This window comes from Phaseolus vulgaris, chromosome 10 (genome assembly GCF_000499845.2).
Source record: "Phaseolus vulgaris cultivar G19833 chromosome 10, P. vulgaris v2.0, whole genome shotgun sequence".
NCBI lineage: Eukaryota > Viridiplantae > Streptophyta > Magnoliopsida > Fabales > Fabaceae > Phaseolus > Phaseolus vulgaris.
The window spans coordinates 809,689-836,000 of record NC_023750.2 but is presented as its reverse complement, the minus strand read 5'-3'; the positions used below and the strand labels follow the sequence as shown (position 1 = coordinate 836,000).

The window sequence follows — 26,312 nt, the reverse complement described above, 5'->3', positions numbered from 1 at the left end:
TCTTGTGGGACGAATTAGGGGCTCAAATCTCAGCCAAAACTCAGTAAACACAATGGTGAAAGTCCGACAAAAGTTTCATACCAAAATACCCAAGGAGTAAGGCGTAGTGAGTTCCAGACCGAGAGTGTGAAACTGGTTTTCCGAATACAAAACGTCCTAGCTTTTCTTCCCCGTATCTTCTTTTTGTTATTTGTCTATGGACCTCCCTCCTTACCTGGGTGCAAACAACATATGAAAGTACTTGTGTGAATTTTTTTCAACGCAATATGGACCCAGAATAAAATTGCAGAAAGTAGGGCAAAATTTCACATGTTTTGGTAGAGGATAGCCTTGGTTTGCACAAAATTTCTGAAAAATTCTCCCGAAATAGTATTTTTCCTGAAATTCCAGGTAAGAATCTCCAAAGAATTTGGGACAAAACGCGACAAATTTCAGGAAAAACGGATGAGTATTCACCTAGGAAACAAATCAAACAGCTTCACATATAAATGAACCTTCCTTTCAGCCCTGCCAGTGATGAATAAATCATTGATTGCAAATCTTGTGGGACGAATTTGGGGCTCAAATCTCAGCCAAAACTCAGTAGACACAATGGCGAATGTCCGGTAAAATTTTTCGACCAAAATACCAAGGGAATAAGGCTTAGTGAGTCCCAGACCGATAGTGAACGAAACTGGTTTTCCGAAAACAAAATCTCTTGGCTTTCCTTCCCTGTATATTCTTTTTGTGATTTGTCTATGAACCTGCCTCCTTACCTAGGTGCAAACAACATATGAAAGTACTTTTGTGAATTTTTTTCAACTCAATACGGACCCAGAATAAAATTGTAGAATGTAGGGCGAAATTTCACATGTTTGGGTAGATTGGTTTGCACAAAATTTTTGAAAAATTCTCCCAAAATATTATTTTCCTGAAATTCCAGGTAAGAATCTCCATTGAATTTGAGACAAAACGCGACAACTTAAAGGTAAATCGGATGAGTATTCACCTAGGAAAGAAATCAAACAATTTCACACACAAACGAACCTTCCTTTCAACCCTGGCAGTGATGAATAACAAATTTATTGCAGATGTTGAGGGACGAATTTGGGGCTCAGCCAAAAACTCAGCACACACAACGGCGAATATCCGGTAAAAGTTTCAGACCAAAATACCCAAGGAGTAAGGCGTAGTGAGTCGCAGAATGAGAGTGAACGAAACTGGTTTTCCGAAAACAAAACGTCCTGGCTTTTCTTTCCCGTATCTTCTTTTTGTGATAAGTCTATGGACCTGCCTCCTTACCTGGCTGCAAACAACTTATGAAAGTACTTGTGTGGATTTTTTTCAACGCAATACAGACCCATAATGAAATTGCAGAAAGTTGGGCGAAATTTCACAAGTTTCGGTTGAGGATACCCTTGGTTTGCACAAAATTTCTTAAAAATTCTCCCGAAATAGTTTTTTCCTGAAATTCCAGGTAAGAATCTCCACAGAATTTGGGACAAAATGCGACAATTTTTTGGTCAAACGGATGAGTATTCACCCAGGAAAGAAATCAAACAGTTTCACACACAAACGACCCTTCCTCTCATCCCTGGCAGTGATGAATAAATTTTTTATTGCAAATCTTGTGGGATGAATTTGGGGCTCAAATCTCAGTCAAAACTCAGTAGACACAATGGCGAATGTCCGTTAAAAGTTTCAGACCAAAATACCCAAGGAGTAAGGCGTAGTGAGTCCCAGCCCGAGAGTGAACGAAATTGGTTTTCCGAAAACAAAAACGTCCTGGCTTTTCTTCCCCGTATCTTCTCTTTGTGATTTGTCTATGGACCTGCCTCCTTACCTGGGTGAAAACAACATAAAAAAGTACTTGTGTGAATTTTTTTCAACGGAATACAGACCCAGAATAAAATTGCAGAAGGTAGGACGAAATTTCACAAGTTTCGATAGAGGATAGCCTTGGTTTGCACAAAATTTCTTAAAATTTCTCCCGAAATAGTTTTTTCCTGAAATTCCAGGTAAGAATCTCCACTGAATTTGGGACAAAGCACGACATATTTCAGGTCAAACGGATGAGTATTCACCTAGAAAAAAATCAAATAGTTTCACACACAAATGAACCTTCCTTTCAACTCTGGCAGTGATGAATAAAAATTTTATTTCAAATCTTGTGTGACGAATTTGGAGCTCAAATGTCAACAGACCCAATGACGAATGTCAGGTAAAAATTTTAAACCAAAATACCCAAGTAGTAAGGCGTAGTAATTCCCAGACCGAGAGTGATTAAACCTGGTTTTCCGAAAACAAAACGTCTTGCCTTTTCTTCGTCGTATCTTCTTTTTGTGATTTGTTTATGTACATGCCTCCTTACCTGGGTGCAAACAACATTTGAAAGTACTCGTGTGAGTTTTGTCAAAGCAGTACGGATCCAGTAAAAAATTGCAGAAAGTAAGGCAAAATTTCGCAAGTTTTGGTAGAGGATAACCTTGGTTTGCACAAAATTTCTGGAAAATTCTCCCCAAATAGTTTTCTCCTTAAACTCCAAGTAGGAGTCTCGACTGAATTTGGGACAAAACGCGACAAAATTCTGGTCAAACGAATGAGTATTCACCTAGGAAAAAAGTCAAAAGATTTCGCACACAACCAAACCTTCCTTTCAGCCTTGGAAATGATCAATAAAAAATTTATTGCAAATCTTGTGGGACGAATGTCTGGTAAAATTGAAGACCAAATTATCCAAGGTGTAAAGCGTAGTAAGTCTAAGACCGAGAGTGAACAAAATTGGTTTTCCGAAAACAAAACGTCCCTCTTTTCTTCCCCGCATCTTTTTTTTATGATTTTTTTAGTGACCTGCCCCCTTACATGGGTGCAAACAACATATGAAAGTTTTTTTGTGAATTTTTTTCAACGCAATACGGACCCAAAATAAAATTGCAGAAAGTATGGTGAAATTTCGAAAGTTTTGGTATGGGATAGCTTTGGTTTGCACAAAATTTCTGGAAAATTCTTCTGAAATATTTGTTTCCTTAAATTCTAGGTAAGAATCTCGACTAAATTTGAGACAAAACGCAACAAATTTCAGGTTAAACGGATGAGTATTCACTTTAGTGAAAAATCAAACAGTTTCCCACACAAACGAACCTTCCTTTCAGCCCTGACAATGATGAATAAAAACTTTATTCCAAATCTTGTGGGACGAATTTAGGGTTCAAATCTCAACAAAACTCAATTGACAAAACAACGAATGTCTGGTAAAACTTTCAGACCAAAATACCCATGAAGTAAGGCGTAGTAAGTCCAAGACCGAGAGTCAACAAAACTGGTTTTCCGAAAACAAAACGTCCTGATTTTCTTCCCTAGATCTTCTTTTTCGGATTTTTTTTTGGAACTGACTCCTTACCTTGGTACAAACAATATATGAAAGTACTCGTGTGAATTTTTTCAATGCAAAACGGTCCCAGGACAAAATTGCAGAAAGTAGGGCAAAATTTTGCATGTTTTGATAACCTTGGTTTGCACAAAATTTCTGAAAAATTCTCCCAAAATAGTTCTTTCCCGAAATTCCAAGTAACAATCTCGACTGAATTTGGGACAAAGCAAGACAAATTTCAGGTCAAACGGAAGAGTATTCACCCAGGAAAAAAATAAAACAGTTTCACACACAAACGAACCTTCCACTCAGCCCTGGCAGTGATGAATAAAAGTATTATTGCAAATCTTGTGCGACGAATTTGGGGCTCAAAACTCAATAGACACAATGACAAATGTCTGTTAAAATTTCATACCAAAATACCCAAGGAGTAAGGCATAGTAAGTCTCAGACCGATGGTGAATAAAACTAGTTTTCCGAAAACAAAACGTCCTGGCTTATTTTTCCCGTATCTTCTTTTTTTGATTTGTTTATGGACCTTCCTCCTTATCTGGGTGCAAACAACATATGAAAGTACTTGTGTTAGTTTTTCCAATGCAATATGGACACAAAATAAAATTGGAGAAGCTAGGGCGAAATTCCACAAATTTTGATAGAGGATAGCCTTGGTTTGAACAAAATTTCTGAAAAATTCTCTGAAAATTGTTTTTTCCTGAAACTCCAGGTAAGAATCTTGACTGAGTTTGGTACAAAACGCCACAAATTTTAGGTCAAACGGATGAGTATTCACCTAGGAAAAAAATCAAACAGTTTCACACACAAATGAACCATCCTTTCATCCTTGGCAGTAATGAATAAAACATTTATTGCAAATCTTGTGGGACGAATTTGGGGCTTAAATCATAGTCAAAACTCAATACACACAATGATGAATGTCTAGATAAAATTTCAGACCAAAAGAGCGAAGGAATAAGGCCTAGTAAGTCCCACACCGAGATTGAACAAAACAGGTTTTTCGGAAACAAATCATCCTTAATTTTCTTCCCTATATCTCCTTTTTTTGATTTATTTATGGTTGTGCCTCCTTAGCTGGGTGCAAATAACATATAAAAGTACTTGTGTGAGTGTTTCTAACGCAATATGGACGTAAAATAAAATTGCAAAAACTAGGGCAAAATTGCACAAATTTTGGTAGGTCGCCTTTGTTTGCACAAAATTTCTTAAGAATTCTCCTGAAATAATTTTTTGTTGAAATTCCATGTAATAATCTCGAGTGAATTTGGGACAAAACGCGACAAATTTTAGGTCAAACGGATGAGTATTCACCTAAGAAACGAGTCGAATAGTTTCACACACAAATGAACCTTCCTTTCAGCCCTGACAGTGATGAATAAAACATTTATTGCAAATTTTGTGAGACGAATTGGGGACTCAAATATCAGCCAAAACTCAATACACCCAATGAGGAACGTCTGGTAAAAATTTCATTCCAAAAGACTGAAGGAATAAGGCGTAGTAAGTCCCAGACCGAGAGTGAACAAAATTGGGTTTCTGAAAACATAACGTCCTAGCTTTTCTTTCCTATATCTCCTTTTTGTGATTTGTTTATGGATGTGCCTCCTTAGCTGGGTGCAAACAACATATGAAAGTACTTGTGTGAGTTTTTCCAACGTAATATGGACGCAGAATAAAATTGCAGAAAGTAGGGCAAATTTCACAAATTTTGGTAAGAATAGCTTTGCTTTGCACAAAATTTCCGTAAAATTCTCCTGAAATAATTTTTTTCTGAAATTCCACATAACAATTTCAAAGGAATTTGGAACAGAACGTGAAAAATTTCAGGTTAAACAGATGAGTATTCACCTAGAAAAAAATCGAACATTTTCACACAAAAATGAACCTTCCTTTCGGCCCTGGCAATGATGAATAAAACATTTATTGTGAATCTTGTCAAACGAATTTTGGGCTCAAACCTTAGCCAAAATTCAATACACACAATGACAAATGTCTTGTAAAAGTTTCATTCCGATAGATCAAAGGAGTTAGGCGTAGTAAGTCCCAAACCAAGAGTGAACAAAACTGGTATTCCGAAAACAAAACGTCCTGACTTTTCTTTCTATATCTCCTTTTTGTGATTTGTTTATAGGTGTGCCTCCTTAGCTGGGTGCAAACAACATATGAAAGTACTTGTGTGAGTTTTTCCAATGCAATATGGACGCATAATAAAACTTCAAAAAGTAGGGCGAAATTTCACAAATTTTTGTAGAGGATAGATAGCCTTGGTTTGCACACAATTTCTGAAAAAATCTCCCGGGTGCAAACAACATATGAAAGTACTTGTGTCAGTTTTTCCAACGCAATATGGACGTAGAATAAAACTTCAAAAAGTAGGGCGAAATTTCACAAATTTTTGTATAGGATAGATAGCCTTGGTTTGCACACAATTTCTGAAAAAATCTCCCAGAATAATTTTTTTTCTGAAATTCCACGTAAGAATCTCGACTGAATTTGGGACAGAACGTGACAAATGTTAGGTCAAACGGATGAGTATTCACCTAGGAAAAAAGTCGAATAGTTTCATACACAATCGAACCTTCCTTTCAACCCTGGCAGTGATGAATAAAATATTTATTGCGAATTTTGTGGGAAAAATTTGGGGCTCAAATCTCAGCCAATACTCAATACACACAATGACGAATATGTGGTAAAAATTTCATACCAAAAGAGCGAAGGAATAAGGCGTAGTCAGTCCCAGACCGAGAGTGAACAAAACTGGTTTTCTGAAAACAAAACGTCCTTGTTTTTCTTTCCTATATCTCTTTTTTGTGATTTGTTTATGGACGTGCCTGCTTAGCTGGGTGCAAACAACATATAATAGTACTTGTGTGAGTTTTTCCAACACAATATGGAAGCAGAATAAAATTGCAGAAAGTAGGGTGAAATTTCATAAATTTTGGTAGAGGATTTGTTTGCAAAAAAATTATGGAAAATTCTCCTGGAATAATTTTTTGTTGAAATTTCACGTAAGAATCTCAACTGAATTTGGTACAGAACGCGACAAATTTCAGGTCAAATGAATGAGTATTCACCTAGGAAAAAAGTCTAACAGTTTCATACACAAACAAACCTTCATTTCAGTCCAGACAGTTATTAATAAAACAATTATTGCAAAATTTGTGGGACAAATTTGAGGCTCAAATCTCAGTCAATACTCAATAAACAATGAAGAATGTTTGGTAAAAATTTCATACCAAAATATAAAAGGAATAAGACGTAAAACTATTTTTTTAGGTAATTACATTCATTCTAAATAATATAGTTATACAATTTCTTCGGACAAGTTTCTTCCCACGATTTTCTATAAGAAAAATTAGAATTAATTTATAACTTAAAGTTAAAGTAATTAGAGGGAGTAATAAATTGTATCTTGTTTGCTACATGCAATTATCAATCTAGAAAAACATTGCCTTTTTTACTGAATTTTTATTTTATGCTTCTTAATTTATTGTTTTGTGTTTTTTAGTATGCAAATATTTAAAGTCGCTTGTTTAAGATATAGTTCTTTCTTAATTTGCATGGATTGTGGTTGAAGTCTTGGATAAAAGAGTTACTATTGAGCTATGCCCACTTATTACCTCGATTAGTAATTGTTTTTATTTTAAATATACTTTAACAATTACTACAATCACTTTACAATTATATATTGTAATAATAATATAAATAGATATAATTGATAAATTAAATAAATTTGTTATTATATATATATATATATATATAGAGAGAGAGAGAGAGAGAGAGAGAGAGATATATATATATATCAATCTATTTTTTAAATTCTATTAAATGTATAACTTAAGATTAAATAGATTAACATTAAAAATAAATGGATATAAATTGTAATGAATTATATATAGTTTGCTACCATAGATTTATTACGAATTTAACAAAGCATATTTCTTTTATTGGAATTCTTGCTTCATTTTTTCCCCTTTTGTTCATGCAAATTTTTAAATTCACATGTTTAGGATAGTTTCATCTTTGAAAAGAGTTACTTGTTAACGATGTTAATTTATCGTGCCGTTGAAAACTAATTATTTTTTTAGCTATATTAAATGTATAACTACACCAACGCACCAATACAATTAATACTATTAAACACATTAATATTGGAAATAAAAATAAATGGTAATTTCTACATATTTCTTTTGAAACATAGTAAATGCAAAACCTTCCAAAATTTGTAATTAAAGGTAAACCCTCTCTTCTAATCTAATCTATATTTTAATAATTATAAAAATTGATTTTCAACGCTAATTTTGAATAACTTGTTTTTAAAAAAATTTATAAATTTTTTTAACTATTTTTTTTCTAATGATTTTTAATTTACTACAATTTAATTAGTTGAGTGTTTAAAAATGAAAAATATTAATACAAAAAATAGATTTTAGTTTTATTTCTTAAATTAATATTCTTAACAAATAATATATTTACTCAGTATCCAAAAATTTTACAGTACCATATAATAAAATTTGGTCATGGATTTTGTGTTATAAAAATTGAAAAGTTTTTTATAATTAAATGATAATATAAACATTCTTCGTAAAGTATAAAAAATAAGTTTATACTGTTTAAAAAAATTAACGTTAATTAATCATATATTTATATATACATATCATATTTTAAAAACTATACTTCTAAGAGAAAACAATTAAATAATTATACTTAATAGTTTATTTCAAGCTTATAAATTATATAAGTGGTCAAAATTATATATTTTCCCAATTTTTAATATTATAAATAAATATTGAAAACAAATATAATTAATGCAAGTAAAATTACAGTTACTAACATAATTATAGTCATAGGGTATTTTTTAAAAAATTTGGTGAAGTTAAAAAAATTTATCTATGTAATTTCTATTATTTATATTGTAATTTTTATCACGTAATATATAATATTAAAAAATATCAATTTTGTCTTTAATAAAAAAAATGAAATTTATTATATTTGTGTTAATCGAGAATATGATCATCATATATGATGTTTCTTTCTATTTAAAGATTAAAATAATCTTTTTAATATATTTTAATGTAAAATTTAATTTTATATATTTTACATTTTTAAAAATTCAATTAATTAGTGTCAACTAACTATAAGAAACCCTTATATTGTTGGTTTAAGTAACGCTTAATGCGACACAATGATTAAAATAACTTAATATTTGAAAAAATTAGAGTTGTTGAAGAAGATGTTAATATTATCTAATTTAAATATGAATAACATGTAGTATTATTGGTAAAAACGATACTATAGTTGAAAGCAAATATAATAATTAAATATTTTAATATCAGTTGGGTCAATATTAATATGGCGTGTCTGTGTGTATATATTAAATATAATATTATTTGCATGGTTCAACTTACGAGTTTTTTTTTTTTCAAGTGGAACGCTATTAGGAAATAATTTTTTTAATAGAACTGTTTGAGATTTATTTTTTCAAGTATCATTGATTTATGTTTACGGTGAGAATTTGATTTTTAGGAAGCTGAATTATCACTTTTGTTTTTTATTTTCGTAAAAAAATGTTTTAGAATTTGATTTTCAGGGATTTAAATTTTAGATGTATTTTTTTGTCTCAATAATGAATAGGAGTTGAAGAAGGTCGTTCAATGCGTCCTCAAAATTCACTTTTTGATTTTGACTTTCAGTTGTGTATGTATGAACGTTCATCCATAATAATCAATTATGTGGTGACCTGGATTTTGTGATGAAATTCTGAAATTTGTTGAAAATAAATGAGAAAAAAAGAAAAAAAATATAAAATTTATAATTTTTTTTGTAAGTAGGAAATGTTTTTAAAAAAATTTAATTCAAATGGGGAAAACAAATTTTAAATGACAGGTAAAAATTATTAAATTATTAAATTTTGTTGCATAGTAAATTTAAATATTTATAAAATTGAAATAGAAAGAATCATAAATTTGAAAATAAAAAAAAAATATTAAAATTAAAAGATAATTTAATACAAGAGAATAAATTAAATATTTTATTTTGATGTAATTAAATATTATAGAAAAAATAAATGAAAATTTGTTTTGTTTTTTTATTTTTATAATAAAATTGAATTGCGGAAAATAAATTATAATAAATTTGTAAATATATTTTTATAATAAAATTCAAATTGAATGAAAAACTATAATAAATTATAATATTGGTATCGAAATTATAAATGTTGGTGAAAGATATCAAAATAAGTAATACCAAAAATTAAACAAAATTTTTGGGATTTTTTATAAAAAAATATTAATTGGATGTTTACAAATTTTATAAATAAAAAATAATTTATTTATTGTTGATGTATATGTAATTATAAAAAAAATAAGCGAATAAGTGTATCATTGAGTTTAACAACAACAAAATAAGTGTATAAATCATAATTTTAAATTTTTAAATTTTAAATAAATTATAATTAAATTTAAAGATGATGTAAATAAAGAATGAGTTGTATATAAATATATATTATGTAATAATATTTAATTATAAATATATATAAGAAAATATAAAGAGAAATTATATATATGATGGCAACTAATTAAAATACAATTCATATATTATTTAAAGGTGGACGAAAGATGATACATGGAAATTTATATAACATAAATACGATAACAATGAAAGCACTACTAATTTAGAAAAGTGTGCATGTTGTTTTGTGGAGATGGTTGATGTAGGTATTGTCTTCTAAGTCCTAAGCCAATTCTTGAAGTGTTGTACTATGTTAATATTTAGTTTGGACAAATAGATCAATTTTTGTGGTTGAATCTTCATGTTGCACACTTGGGTTAAGAAATTTAGTACTTTTTCAACGATTAATCATTTGTTGGACGTTCGCATCATTTTGTATTTGTACTGTGTCGTGTACAATTTTTTTATTGACAACTCTAGCTGGACGATGATAGTTTAGTTGAGGTTGATTGTAGTACAACTTCATCGACAATGTTTGATTTTGTAGTCCCAAAGCGCCACAAAATTTATCCTTTAAATGGGAGAACGTACAATTATGAGGGATGCAGAAAAGTTTAGGAGACGAACATTCAAAATGGTCACCTTCATCATTTTCTATTATTCGACCATTTGCAAAGACAACAACAAGATCATAATTGTAAAAATTATCATTGCATGTTATGAAATGATGGTTCATTTGAAGATGAAAGCAAAAGTTTTGGAAAGAAGGAAGAATTTATATATATTTTGTGTTAGCTAAATGGTTTCAAAGTGGTGTGTGGGTCGAAGTTGGAATTTATAAGTGGAGAATGATTGAGATAGAGATAAAGATGGTTGTTTATGACGAGTACAATGAACTATGTATATTAGATGATAAATTTAATACAAGTATTATCATGTGCACATTAAAAGAGAATATGATATTTGTATATTGGTGCTACTGAAAATCTTGGCATGCGGAATCTATTTTTTGAGTCGTGAAAAAACAATTGTGGAGGAAGTGTTGTAATGATTCACACTATTGTGTTGTGTTGACTTAGGAAAAGCAATAATGAAGGAGTGATGTGACGATTCATATTATTTTGCTGTGTGGTCTCAAGAAAGCAACTATGAAGAGTGATGTGATGATGCAACTTATTGTGTTGTACAACCTAAGAGAAAAAAACAATTATGGAGGAGTGATGTGATAATACCCATTATTATATTGTGTGACTTGAAGAAAAGCAAATATGAAGAAATGATGTGACGATGCACATTATTATCTTGTGTGAGTCAAGGAGAATAATTGATGTTGTGGTTCTTAGTATTGACTAGTTTTACCTAGCAGAATATATATATATATATATATATATATATATATATATATATATTAAAAAAAAAAAAACTACTACAAAAGAGGCTCAATATTGTAGGAATAAATGACTAAAGTCACAAACTATTAACTTGTATGGAGGCAAAGTATAATGCAAACCTGTAACATAGCCCTAGCAAGGCCTTAATGTATAAGATCATTCAGTTCTTTAGGAACAATCTCTGGATTTTAGATGGTGATTTATCCCTTCTATTCTTTTCATTTTCTCTTTAAGACTATGAGGCTTGAGGGAAAACTATGATGAGGCCATATTGAAGTGAAAAAGCCATGATATGACAAATGCAAAAACTATACAAGCAAGCAAAAAATTGAGGAAGCGATGGCTATGCCAAAATCTTCGAGTTTCTAGTGGAGGAGCTATTCTTGAGATTGTGGATGCTACAATATCATTGTTGCTGTCACTCAAACTCTGACTTGTCTCCTCATTTGCCCCACCAATGTTCTGGGCAATAGAATGACATATTTCACATGTCCTAAGTTTAAACAAACAAAAAATACAATAAGAGAAGTACACAAAATTTAAATTGAAGAGTTAGATGTAAAGGGTATGTTTTCAATAACCCTTTTAACAAATATCTAGAAGACAAAAAAAAAACAAGTAAAATTCAAATAAACTTCTGCATAAACTAAACTAAAATTTGTTTTTATATATAAGATAAAAACTAACTTATAGAAGAATGAAAATGATTTTTTTTAATAAGCATTATTTAGCTTTTGGAGAACCTAGCTGCACATTTTGTGCTTATTTTTTATTCTTAGAAATATTTTTTTTAGAAGTTTATCATAACGAATCCTAAATTCACTCCATCTCTAATGAACACTTTAATCATAAATTTTAACTAATAAGAAAATGTAGTGTGTTGGAACCCTACTTTTCATTAATACAATTTTAATTGTGTAGTTACGTAAGTAGATGTGAATAATCCTTCAAGTTGTTTCTTTAATACTTAGAGAAGTGCTAAACACACACTTTCAAACGTATTTTGAACACACTCTTTAAAAAAATCCTATAAATTAACAAACTAGAGAATGTGTTCGTAATTAACGTCACTTTATCCTTTAAGAGACACTTCTGATATTGATAAAGCTGGTATGAGAGAGAACACATATAATCAATTATCATTTATTTAGCAGATACTATTATTGTCTCCTAAACAGAATATGAAAACAAAGCAAATGAGAACTCACATAGCATTAACAATGGATGATATATAGAAGAAAAAAAAAAGCCACATTGTTGTCAACAACAACAAACTTAATATATGTACAAAACATGAAACAACACAAGAGATGATTGATTGTGTTTTAATAATTTTTAAATCTTGTTCGTAAATTTGGTCTGAAATTGCATACTTAGATGATATTTTCATGAGACAAATGAACTGATAAATACCCCTTAGTAAGTTCTATATGATAAGATACAACAAATGTAGCTTTTCGTTAAATAGATTTACTTGTTTAAAAGACTGTTTTTCAAATTTAGTTTTAGTAGTGATTTTTTCTCTTAGATTAACATAGACGAAAATAATATGCAAAGTAAAAGAAATAAAAAGAAAGAAAAATACACAAGCTATTTTTATTTTGTTTGATTTGAAAAAACAAACTATATCTACTTTTCAATCAATAGATTGAGTTCCATTAAGGACACTAAAGTTGGAATGTACAATACAAATATTATTTGGAATTATAGTCACTCCTAACTTATCCCTTTGACTACTGTTTGAGAATGTAGTCACTCTCGACTAACGTCTTGAGTATTCTTTGGAAATGTAATACTTCTGGCTAATCCCTTGGGTATTCTTTAGACCCAGTGATAAACACCTCTTCTTCTAGTCTTCTTTGTAGTTTCTTCTTTGGATGGAAAATATATAGATGAAAGATGAGTTTCTAAAACATTCTAAAAACTCAAGAGTAGTTTTCAGTGATTGAAGAGAAATAAAAGAATTTGTGCAAGAGAGAGGTGAGACAAACCCATTAGAAAAATTTAATTTGAATTCAAACCCTAGTAGAAATTGGCACATGAGTGAAGGTGACACATGTTCACTCATGCTTTCTAAATGACCCTCACTCTTTCCTCATGCATTCACATATGTCTTGCGCTCCACCTTGATGTATGATCGATCTAAGGTTTCTCTTAGGCCCTTGGAAGTCCAATTGAAACCCTAGTTAGGTTTACAAAACCCTAATCTAACATAAGTTTAACACACAAGCCCAAAACCCTACTTTATTTAGCCCAAATGTACAAGACCGATTTATTCTAAGTTACTTGGCCCAATACATGACCCATGAAATATTGAGACTAATACTTGGTCCAAAATGATAAGGACTTAGACCTGTTAAGGTTAGCTAAAACTTAGTCTTCTTATAATCTTACGGTCAAAACTCTAGTTGTTGTTGTATGGTATGGAGACCTTTTATGAGATACTTTGTTCATTTATCCATAATAGAGTCGTCCTATTTATTGGGTCCACAAAGGACAAATAAAAGCCCAATTAGGTCTATTGTGTTTTTAAGCTCTTGAACAAAATTCTAGGTCTTCAACATTCTTATTTTGTGGATTGTGGCTAGATGGTTTTCCATCACCCAACCACTCTTAGCTAAATTGAGTATTCTTTGAACAACACCACTCTTGACTAAATCGAGTATCTTTGAACGCAATCACTCCTAACTAAACTTGAGTATTCTTTGAATCCAATCACTCATAGCTAAACCTGAGTATTATTTGAACCCAACCACTCCTGACTAAATAGAGTATTTTTTGAACCCAACCACTCTTGGCTAAACCAAGCATTCTTTTGTACCACAATAACTCCTAGATAACCTCGTTCGAGAGTATTCTTTGCCAAATAAGCACTCTTGTCTAAAATAGATATATTCTCGAAGTAGTGATCATCAAATCACAAGGTTCTTACTAGAGAGGTTGCATCTTTCAATGTGTACAAGGTTAAACATTTTCTTCTAGTTTGAGAAGTAAACATGCATAATATTCTATAATATTTTTTGGGGCACTGGATATTTTGACAGTTTCATCACTGTGCAACTTCATCTTTCATTCCTTTTCTTGATGGATGACTTAAATAGGCATTGGAGAACAAATCCATGGCAAATATGTTTTTGACAGTTTGAGCAACTTCAACTCTTTTGAGTGTAATGAGCTTGATTTTGAATGATGGACTAAATGCACCCGTGCAACATTAATTGTTTTTTCTTCTTTACTTGACATCCCAATAACTATATGTACTATACCTTCTTGGATAATATGTTTTTTCTTGAATTTCTCTAAAGTCTAAACCCTAAACCCTAAGCAAATAGTTATAACAAGAGTTGATAATGCTCGCATCAATGAGTTGTTGAAGAAAACAATTTTAGCTCTCTGTCCAAAAGATCATTTGAGACTTGTATTTGAGCATATCTTCTTGGCAAACCAAAGTAACAAACATTCCTTGTATCATAGATTAAGCATATATGTTTGTGTAGTATGAGGTTAGTTTAAATTTGTATTTATCATCTAAGTATATCCAATGCTTATCAAACATAAACTAAGACTACACAATGTTGTATTGTCTGACAGACAAAATAGTTGAATCTTAAATAATGTGTTATTGAATCAATACTATCGTCTTAGAGACGAAGCATGCCCACATTTTACACTTAGTTATTTCAAACACTTGATCAAATCATGAATGTTAGACTTTTTCTAAGAGTATAATAACAAAATCACGAATTTATACTCATAAAAAGGAAAAGCACATAAACATACTTGAAGGGTGGAGAACAATTATTCCGTCACTATTGAAACTAAAGAATGTTATTCGAATTGAATGAAAGTGTATTGTTAGCTAACGTATGTGTTTATTCCTAGTAAGACAAAACTCACTTGATACCTTCTTAAATGTTTTGTCTCTCGTGAGAATATCACAAGAATCGCTTGGTAAACCATGCAGCTTCTTCTAAATCCATCAACTAAAAAGTCATTTCATGAATTTTCTATTAATAAATCAAAACACATGAAGAGAAATATCAAAGAACAGAGAAAAGATTCAAATTCTATTTCACTTAATTTAGCCACTAATTATGCACTTGCCAGAACATTAGCCTAACGGAGAGTGTGATAAAAAAAAGTTTGACTAAGTAAACAAGTTTTAAACTTTTATGTGGATAAATATATGCAAGAAAATTATTTTGGTAATAAACACATATGCCAAACATTGAAATTATAGCTAACTTCCTTTTATAAATAAAAACATATATGTATTGAGTATAAAAATAATCTAAGAGAAAAGAAATAAAAAAATATAGAAGAGGCCCCACTAGGTCAATACCTCACAGTTAGGTTACCTCTCTGCACAACAACTCCACATGTTAATGAGGTGAAATTTTACATCTTACTTATTAAAATATATAAAATTTTAAAAGTTATTAAAATAAATAAGTTATGTCACTTTAACATTTCATCATGTGTTTTTAATTCAAATACATTAACATTGTATGATCTTAATATTACTTATCAATTTTAATAATTTTTTAAGATTTTATCTATTTTGGTAATTAAGATGTAAAATTGCACCATATTATTGAAAAAAATCATCTTTCCTCCATAGATGGACCTAAATTTATAGAAGAGATAATCCATCAATAAAATATACACACTAAAAATAGTACTCCTTTAAACTCTTCTACTATCTGCAAGTGACATGCTGAACCTTTACATGCAGGAATGCTATAATTTACCTTAAAGTTATTTATTTGCCTAGGATCTGGACATTGGTGACCAAATCAATTAAGCATACTAAAAGTTTAAGGTCATCCATCATATATCACAAACGACCAAATTACCATCAATTCTCTACTTTTTGGTTAAATTATCACTTGTGACACATCATCAAGCTATAAGCATCCACCAAGACTATAAAAGAAATCCCAAAAACATGAACAAATGGGTGAAGGCATCAAATCACTACTTTGTTTGAGATAAAGAAAATGAAAAGAAATAATATGAAAATTCCTCAATTTCTGAAAAGGGACAAAGCAACAAGGAATCCCACTTTGCTTGCACAAGCCAATGGCTAATGCTTTATGCCTTTCTCTTTAGTTCTCTTTAAATAATGCAATCTCCTACAACATTCCCCTCTCTTAAAGAAACGGTGGATCTTTTGACCATTTAACCAAGTTCTTTCTCTTTCGTTTTCCTCAACTTACCACAACAACAACTAAATTTAAAAAAAATATAATTAATCACTATATTAACTAAATTAAATACAAATTTAGAAATTAAAAAATTATTAATATCTAAGTAGTTTCTATTATTAATAAAAATTTATAAAATAATTTTAAATTGATATTTAAATTAATTATCTATATTTTAGATTTTAAATATTAAATACCAATTTAAAAATTATTTTATAAATTCTTATTAATAATAGAAACTACTTTAAATATCAATCATTCTTTTAGTTTATAAAATATTATCTAATTTAATAAATAATAACTAAATATTTTAATTTTTATTAAAATTAATTTTTATTTAATAATTTTCTTTATTTTACATTCCAAATTTAACCATATCATTTACTCTTAACCGACCAACTAAACACTTCAGTTCAGAATCTTTCTACTCAACAGTTTTGAGTATCATATCCATACCTTCCACTGAAGTAATAGTAACTTTTTGCCATGACTAGTTAATAAACTCAAATTCGCAATGCAACAAATCAACAATAGGTGCCTTTCAAGTTTTTGTTTGTTTTTAAAATTATGAAAGCTAAAATATTAACGAAGTTTCACTATGCAAGTAAGTGCATGTTGGATTAACACTTGTAAATTTAAGTTTGAGCTTCAATTAACTTCATTTACAAATGAGTTTGAAAACAAAAAAACTCTCCCTTTCTCCATTTCAAATCGAGTTTCAAGACAAAACTGAGGCAAAAATTGCTTTTTCGACAAACTTTGAGACTTCCAAGTTCCAATTCAAAACCAGACATAACCTAAGAAAAGATAAAACCTTAAAAATTATACTCACCTGTTCCCTTTAATCTTAAACCAGGCCTCTGCACATTTCTTGTGAGCAGCACCCAAATCATCCTTACAAGAACACCCCAATTCAATGGGAACTCCACTATCCAAACCAAGATGACAAATCCTGCAATCCCTCTCCACTGTGGCCAAATGCAACATGATTTCAGGAACCCCACTTTCAATTTCCAGCTCCACTGAACAATCAGTAAAAGAAGAAGCCCTTCTGGAATCAGCAGCATCAGAAACGCATGCAAAGGTGCAATCATCATAATGGTCACCATTTGTTGAATAGAAACGGGAGTAGCAGGAACCATTCTCTGCATCAGAAGAGCACATGCTCGTGTCACTGCCACTCATAGAACGCTGGTGACTCCCTTGCTCCAAATCCACACGACCCATCTGAGGATTTGACATTTTGGAGAAAAACAAACGAATTTCCAAACCTCAAAGTTTGTACCTATAAACCAAACCACGCACCCCTTGTACTAGAAAACTGCACATTGGAACCCCATTGGTGCATCATTCTTCAAGTTTCCCGTTTTGGAACAGGTTTAGGAAAGTTCCATGTTTTTCAATGCTGGTTAGAGAGAGAGAATGGTGTGAGTGAGCAAGGAGGAAAAGCTTGGTGTGTAAGAGAGAGACTATCTTTTGGTGTGGGTGAAGACAGGGACAATGACACAGTGCAGGCGAGAATAGAAAACGTGCAGTGAGAGTACAGAGAAACAGGGCAGGTTTTGCACAGATGATTGAAAACAAAAAGATGAAAGAAGGTTAAGGTTAGTGAATTAAGTGGGAGGAAGTGTTGGTGTCTTGGAATCTTTATATAATTTTTTAATTATACAGTATGATAATATTATATTAATTAATTTATTCTTACTTCTTTTATACAATTATAAGTTAATTTAATGTTTAAAAAAATAATGAAACATAACACAATTCATAAAACTTGCAGTTTTATATTATATGTGTGAAAATACGTTAAATATACGTGAGAGTTGAATTTTGTATTAAAATATTTTGTAAATTTTGCATTTTGTAGTTATGGTGCATAGTCTCACGATAATTTTTAACTTTAGATATATAATTTGTTAAAGAACTTTAAAAAAATTAATTTAAAAATTTATCTTTTAAGTTAGTACATAAAGTTAAGGAAAAGAAGAATTTATACTTATATTTTTAATACTATAGTTTGTCTCATAACTAGTACTATGTCTAGTCCTCAATCAATTAGTAGAGTTTTGACTGTTGTTGGCGAAGACATATTTGAGGTTGTCATTCGCGTTTGGATCAAGTGATATGTGAGAAAATGGAAGTGAGGATTTATAGGGAAATGGTGTTTGTGGTCCCTTGTAGGCGTGAAGTGAAGGCAAAGAAAGCCAAGTCGGTGAGAGTGTATTATCCGAATTGTACTTGCTTTTTTCACATACATGGTAGAGATTTTTTTGCATGTAGAGGTTCCTGAAGTGGTAGAGGCTCAAATATTCTTTTGTTGACCATGATGAGGTTTGAAGATGACATTTAAAACCTGTGAATACACGTCTTGGGTTCGCACTATGATAACAATCGTTTTGCGATCTAATTAAAAGAATTTCCAATTCTAGTGTAGAGACCGTCTAATAGTGGTGTTACTGTCTAACACCAAAATGATGATAGAATAGAAGAGGTCAAATGACTTCAACTTGTCTCCTAATAGCAAATTTATTGAAAGAGAGTTCAAAATTTATCTGCAAACAATGGAAGTTAGTAGTAACAATAAAGTAAAAAGAGGTTGAGATAGTTTAGTCGAAAAATAGAATAGATGATAAAAATAGTAAAGAAAACAAGTTGACTCCCAAGTTCATTCACCACGAATTCCTCATTTTTTATCATAAGATTATCATCTTCAATTCTCACACAAATCTCGAACTTAATCAAGTAAATGTCAATCAAATTCAACATAATCTTATTAGGAAAAACAAGCATTTATGTATGTATTGTGTACCTCACTAGTTCCAAGCGTCTATTCGTTGAGATGTTTATCTTTTACCTCTCAAGCTAAGTGAATAAGAGATTGATTAGAGCTAAGTAAAATAACCAAGAGTTCGATCAAAGAAAAGAACTGAATTCTCAAAAAACATTCAAAAAGACTAAAGGATTAAAACAAACTGCTATAGAAAACTGAAGAATAAAACTTTATTGAATAAAACTTCAAAATTCAATGGAAAATCACAAGGGAATCAATCCTAAAGGTTTAGCATTCCATGAGAAAGACAAAGGCAAAAGAAAAATAACTTTAGGTCTAAGAGCACTATTCAACAATGAAACTTAATGCCCATGTTCATCCTCTGAAATCTCTTTTATAATCTTCTTTTTCTTTACACAAAATCAAAGTCAGGATATGCCTTAGGATATTATTTTACAATTATCAAATGTTTCCTTTCTATGTTTAACTAAATATATTCTTTCCCAATCAATTCCAAATCCGGTTCTCGCTTCTAATTTCGAAACTCAATTATGATTTACGCATTCATTATAATTAACCCAGCGTTTCTACAAGAGATATTTGCAGAAGATTTACTTCAACAATATATTTGAAGGAGAGTTGCTATATTTGTTGTGCGTTTAACATGAGATTTTTAATTTAAAAAATGTAAGAGAATATCCTTGCATAACATTGAGTTGGTTTCTATTCTTGCTTCCTCATAATGTAATAGAATCGCCAAACCAATATCTTCCTTTCCCATAATGGAGAATCCATCAGTAAACGCTTCGAGAATCTAGTCCTTTCATGACCAAGCTTTCCAATCTTCAAAGTGACATAAATCTTCACTGGGAAATCTTTAACATCTTCACAAAGGATAACTGAATTCAAATCTTTTTATTCAGAGCAACTTTTCCAACATGTATTTAAAAACCATATTTAAGTAATGATTCTAGTTATGGTCTAGTTTCATCCATCTATGTGAATATCATAAAAAAGAGTGGATTTTGCTCAATTACAAACTAAGAAAGTTGTGCTAGACAATCTAAAAATGGATAGAAATGTACTCATCACACTCCTCATTCAAAATTCATATATCACCAAAAACCCATGAAAAATAACATGGAAAACAAGAATATTTTGCAAAAGAAATCGAACAATGGATTGAGACTTAAAAATGAAAAAGAATACACCACCTTTGTGATGAATCCCAAAAGACAAGTGTAGGAAGATTCGCTAGTTGAGAAGTTTCACAAGGTAAGAACAAGGACAAGAGTAGAAAACTCTCACGATTTTCAAAATGAGCTCACAAGAAAAATTCCATTTAATCTTCAAAAGTGATTTTACAAGATGGGTTTGTTCTCTTTCGTAAGTAGCATGACCCAAATTTGAAGAGGAAAAGACACCTCTAATGTGTTTAGAAACATTAGGAAATTCAAATACAAACATAAGACTACTTAAGTTAAAGTTAACTCAACTAATCCTATGTTTAACACATGACAACTCATAAATGTAGAGTCTTTTAGGTGCCACATGTCACTCCATGATTGGAGAATTTTTAGAGTTCCATTAGTCACTTTTGACTCTATAAATAAAGAGTTTTTCTATTTTAAAAATAAGAATTTAATTAAGTAAAAACTTTCTACCTAAACGGTTTTCAGAATTTTTCTCAAGTATCACTTTTCTTTTGCTCTCACTCTCTAAATGTAGAAGCCTTGGAAAAAGTTAGAAGGTTGGTCTAACCTCCTTCCTAGCACCATTCCTCAAATCCAAACATATTCATATTCTTACCCATTTCTATTGAAATCTTCCGCTCCCATGTTTTCTCCACCATTATCAATTAGTGAGGAAATGTGAGGAACTTAATAAAGGAGAGAGAGAACTCATCAGTAACTGTAGTCGTCATTATATTTATCACTACAATAAAAATCAAAATTATTCCCAATCAAAATTTCTTTCATGAGAAACATTCCAATTCACTATTTAAATCCTTCATGTTTTTTCCAATTCACTATTTAAATCCTTCATGTTTTTTGGTGGGAATATCTCAACTGAAACAAGTTTGAGTTGCTGTATTTGATTAGAAAAAACTTACCACGATAAAAAAAAGTAAACTTTCGCTATGTTAATTTTCCACCCAAAATATTTAACACAAAAAAGTTTCTATAGTGATCAAGGGATGTAAATTAAAAGTACGTAATGAAAACAGTTTTTTTTTTTTTAAAAAAAAAGCGGTTTGCTCTATATTTTAATTCACAACCTGAATTCTATAATAGAAACAATTTTTTTCTATTTTAATCTTTTTAATATATAAATAACTGCTCTTTTCATATAATTAGTTTTTTTTTAAAAAAATTATTTCTTTAAATTCCTTATAATTAGCTCTTTAAATAAAATGCATATAGAATTAAAATATAACAAAATTTATGTTTTTGTTTTTTCACTTTTTTTTTTAAAACATAATACATAAGAAAATTGTTTTCATAACAGAAAAAGGGTGAAAACTTGGAAGATTCAGGTTAAAACAATGAGGAAGTGTGAATAGTAAGACACCAACGTACTTTATATTGTTCAGTGTAGGCTATTTTGATATGGGTTTAAATGAAGGCTTTTACTTCCTATACCCTCTTCTTTAACCTGCACCCCTCTTCAACCTGCACCCCCTCTTTTCAACCTTCACCTCCAACACTTGGATGAAATGACCGAATTGTCTTCCGTCCACTTCTCCCTCACTGCACCCAATTATCGCTGTTGCAGAAGAAGAGAAGGAGAACACTGTACTTGGAAAAGAAGAGGAAAACAAATCTGGTTCAAGAAAGGTCTTTTTTTCATGTACTTTGTTCTAAAAAACTCATTCTAACAAATGCATTCAGAAGAAGTCTTATCTTTATGTATTTCATAAATTCTGAAAACATGTTCCGGAAATTTTTTCAAAACAAGTAATCCAAAATTCAATTTAAATAAAAGTAAAATAGTAATTTTATAAATTGTGAAGGTGCAAGTTGAAACATGGGGTGCAGAAAGTAAAAGCCTTAAATGGAACATACAATACTATTACCTTTTTACTGGCTCAATAAATATATTATTACTTTGATATTCTGAAATGAAAAGCATTCTCTCAAAAAATATATAGGGACAAGTTGAAAAAAAGTGAACATTTCATTGAAAATTAAGATTAGTCAACTTGATTTTTTTGAAAAAAACTTTGTAGTTATTTTGGGTAAAAACAAGTATCAGGCAATTGTTTCTAGCCAAGGAATGATGTCTTATTTCGGACAAAACCAATTAGCCACAACTTCCTACATTCTTAAATAAAAATAAAAAGTTTAAGTAACATCCTCTTCAAAATAAAATAAAATAAAAGTTTTAGGTTGAGTTTTTTTAAGTTCCAAAACATTATGAATTCGAGCCATTTATTCTACTAAAACTTATTAAACTTATGCCATATCTTCTTGATTGAGGTGGGGTCTCTTCATTTTGCAACCCTGTTTTTTAGACATGTAACCTCATAGGAGTGGTGAATGACAAAAATACCCCACTTCAATTTATAAATCAACCCCACTTTTCCCTTTCTCTCCCACTTCTCTTCTTGCTCCATCGGTACACCCCTATTTCCTATACCTTATTTCCTACACATTGCTAGTGTTTGTGTGTAAGAGACCCTACTAGAATACCATTGACTTCCTAAGAATCGTCTCCGACTTTGTTTCCCATCACGCCACTTAAATAATTTCATTTTTTTTTATTTTCCTTCGTTATCGTTGTTGGTAGTGTGTACTCAAGAATGGTTTATCAGGAACATTTTCAAACTGTACAATCAAGAACATATTTTTTGTACATTCCAAAACGTATTTGTTTATTATAAATTAACTGCTAATAGAATCGTTTGGCATTCGGCAACGATGTGGCTAGGACTAAAGGTGTAGCGTTTAAGTTGAAGCTAGACAGAGACTCGGTTCATAGAAGATATTGGGAGAAAATTGCCATTGAAATTGATTCAAATGTATTGGTATAGATTACTGTCACACTCGTACATACATCTTGGGACATACGAAAATCGACCATTTTCTCGTACATACATCTTGGGACATACGAAAATCGACCATTTTTATTGCCAAGTCAGTCGCATAGTCTGAATGATGGAAAGTACACGACTTGCGTCACAACAAAGAGAAGATTTTCACTGAACACGAACTTAACCAAGTGGTTAAGTAAGTGTAAATGTTCACTTCTAAAGGATAAAGAGAAAAACACAAAATAAGGTGATGATGATGATGATGAGGTGCTAAAATTAAAATAACATAAGATGGAAGGAAGCAAGATGATGACTGAATAAAAAATGAAGAATAAATAAGAAAATGGAAATGGAATTATGGAAGGCGTAATGGAAGAAAGAAAAAAATAAGGACGAGAGAAAGCTTATGGAATGGAAATGGATCACGCCACTTGGAAGGATGGAAGCTTCCAAGATGAGTGGTGAAGAGCCGCCACTTGAAGTGTATTACACTCACAAGATAAGACCCAAGAACCTTTAGGAGACTCAGCTCACTAGACACTCTGACATAGTTTCTTTTCTATTAAAAATTCAATGTGTCAAATACATGAGGCAAGACACTCTATTTATAGGAGATAATGTCTTGGATAGCAAGATAGAGGGGTAGGGGTGTCATTTGTGAGAAACCTTCTAGAAGGTAGGTCAAAGTGAAGTGCCTCCCAAGCTAGCCTACATCTTCTAGAAACTAGGTTAAAAACCCTAATCCTAGATGCATTGTTATGAAAAGTGGGTTTGGCACAAGCCCAAATTACTAAGCACACCCTACTCTAGCTTATTCTTCTATTTGGACCTCCAAAATAGCCAAAATTATTTACATAAACTTGTCTTGTAAAAAGACCAAGAGAAAGAACATATGATGCTCTAGCCTATGTCTAGTCTTCTTCTGCTGATGTCCTTCTGATATTTGGTGGGGCCTTGTCTTGTAAGCTAAGTTGACTAATCTAATTCTGAAGTGTCTCTTGTGTCCTTGGTCATCTGCTTGTCTAATTGGATTGTATCATGAACCATGCCACATAATATAAAAAGGTTCGTCCGAATTACCTAATTTGGAACCTCGAAAAAAACCACTTTCGAATTATCTAATCTATAACTTATTTAAGATAACAAAAATACCGGTAATTTAGAACCTAATTAAACAACAAAACTACTGGATTACATAATGCATAACTTATTTAACAAACTAATAATAATGAATTTCCCAGAACATATTTAAGAAAACAAACCTACCAGATTACGTAATCCAAAACCTAATTAGACACCCATCGAATTACGTAATCCAGAACCTATTTAAAAAACTAACACTACATGATTACGTAATATGAAACCTAATTAAACAAAGAAAATATCGGATTAGGTGATTCGGTTTAAAACAGCTCCACCAAATTCAAATTAGAAAGAGTTACAAATTCAAAAAATACAAAACTACTAACCTCCGTGGGGATGAAGAGAGCAAGTGTGGTGAATGATTGAAGGAGAGTGTTTGAAAGAGAGTTTTGGAGGTGGAGGTGGGCGTTGCTGCTGCCGGGAGGCAATGTTTTAGAGAGTGAAAAGTGAAAAGATAGGTTAAAGTAAAATTTAGGTTTAGTTTTTTATTTTTTAATATTATTTACTGAATGGTATAATGGTAAAATTAGTTTTAGTATAGGGGTGGCTGAAGAAGTAATGGAGGTGCAGGAAGAAGTAAACCCTGAGGTGGTCTCAACTATTTGAATTAGGCCCATTTTACTCAACTCAAAAGAGTTATTATAAGACAATTTTTTTTCCTTCACCTTCATAGTTTCTTCTTGCACCTCCATAAAATTTTATATTCCAAAATTATCCTTAAGCAAAAGGTGCATGGTTTACTTTTCTCATTTTCGAATTGTATAATCCGTAGACCTTTCAAACTCTAGAATTTAAAGTTGAAGTCTAAAATTCATAATACAATTTTGTATTATGAATTCTAGAGTTTGAAAGGTATATTTTGGATTTCAAAATGCATTTCAAATTTTAGAGTTTGGAAGGTATTTTCGAATCAACGAAATACATTTTGAACTCTAGAATTCAACATATAATTTTTTATTCTGAATTTTATAGTTCAAAAGGTATTTGATGGGTTCAAAAAGTATTTGATGGGTTCAAAATTGTATTCCAAACTCTAAAATCCAGAATACAAAATTGTATTTTGCATTTTAGAGTTTGAAATGTATTTTCGAACCTAGAAAATTCATTCTAAACTCTAATATTTGGAATAAAATTTTGTATTATAAAAATTATAAATTATAGAGTTTAAAAAAAGAAGAGGAATGTCAATAAAAAAATGAAAAAGGACAAAATTGTTATTTCACGTGTTCTATGAACTCAAAGAAAGAATTGAGGTGCAGGAAGAAATTCTCTATTATAATTATTAAAATTAACCTATGAGCAAAGAATTTTCTCAGTTAACATGAAAAAAAAATTTGCAGTGCTAAAATCCATAATGAATTATTCTATTATTACATTATAGAAAGTAGTCTAAAGAGAAGGATGAATGGAGCATAGTTTTCTCCAAATTAACAAGATGTTTTGAAATATTTTAATTAGTTTGCAAGCATTCTCAATATTTGCCTACTTTTTTAAATCATGATATTATTATCTATTGACAAAGTTGATGACCCATTTTGTAGGATCTCCTTTCTCAGCTACATGTTTTCATCCACAAAATTAAAAATATTAAACCTTCTTTAATGCTAACTATTTCAGTTTTTATTGCAATTTATAATTTCTTTCACATTTTTGAAATATAGAAATATAGAAACACATATTTTAGCAATTATTTTCCTGTAAGAAATGAATGGAATATATGAAATGGAGGCAAAGATTGGTGGTGGGTCCAGAGATATGCTGTGTAGGAAGAGCACGCTGTTCCCCATCAAAGAAAAAGAATAAACAAATCACAAAAACTTTCAAGATGCATATTTTTTTTTTCCTCACCAAAGAAGCATATCTTTGTGATATTCTTTCATATATTCTAAATCAACTTTTATTTTTAAGATAATCCCTTTTTTCTTCCATGTTTCTTGGACACATGGTTTTCTTT

General features: G+C 30.7%; 1 protein-coding gene across 1 annotated transcript; it reads right to left on the bottom strand.

The window, feature by feature from the left end:
- Positions 1-11,259: 11,259 nt before the first annotated feature.
- On the bottom strand, positions 11,260-18,033 carry LOC137819558 (uncharacterized). Its single transcript, XM_068623445.1, has 2 exons — positions 17,245-18,033; positions 11,260-11,698 (listed from the first exon to the last, which is right to left on the bottom strand). The coding sequence occupies exons 1-2, from the start codon at positions 17,652-17,654 to the stop codon at positions 11,461-11,463; spliced, it is 648 nt and encodes a 215-aa protein (XP_068479546.1). The 5' UTR covers positions 17,655-18,033; the 3' UTR covers positions 11,260-11,460.
- Positions 18,034-26,312: the final 8,279 nt, after the last annotated feature.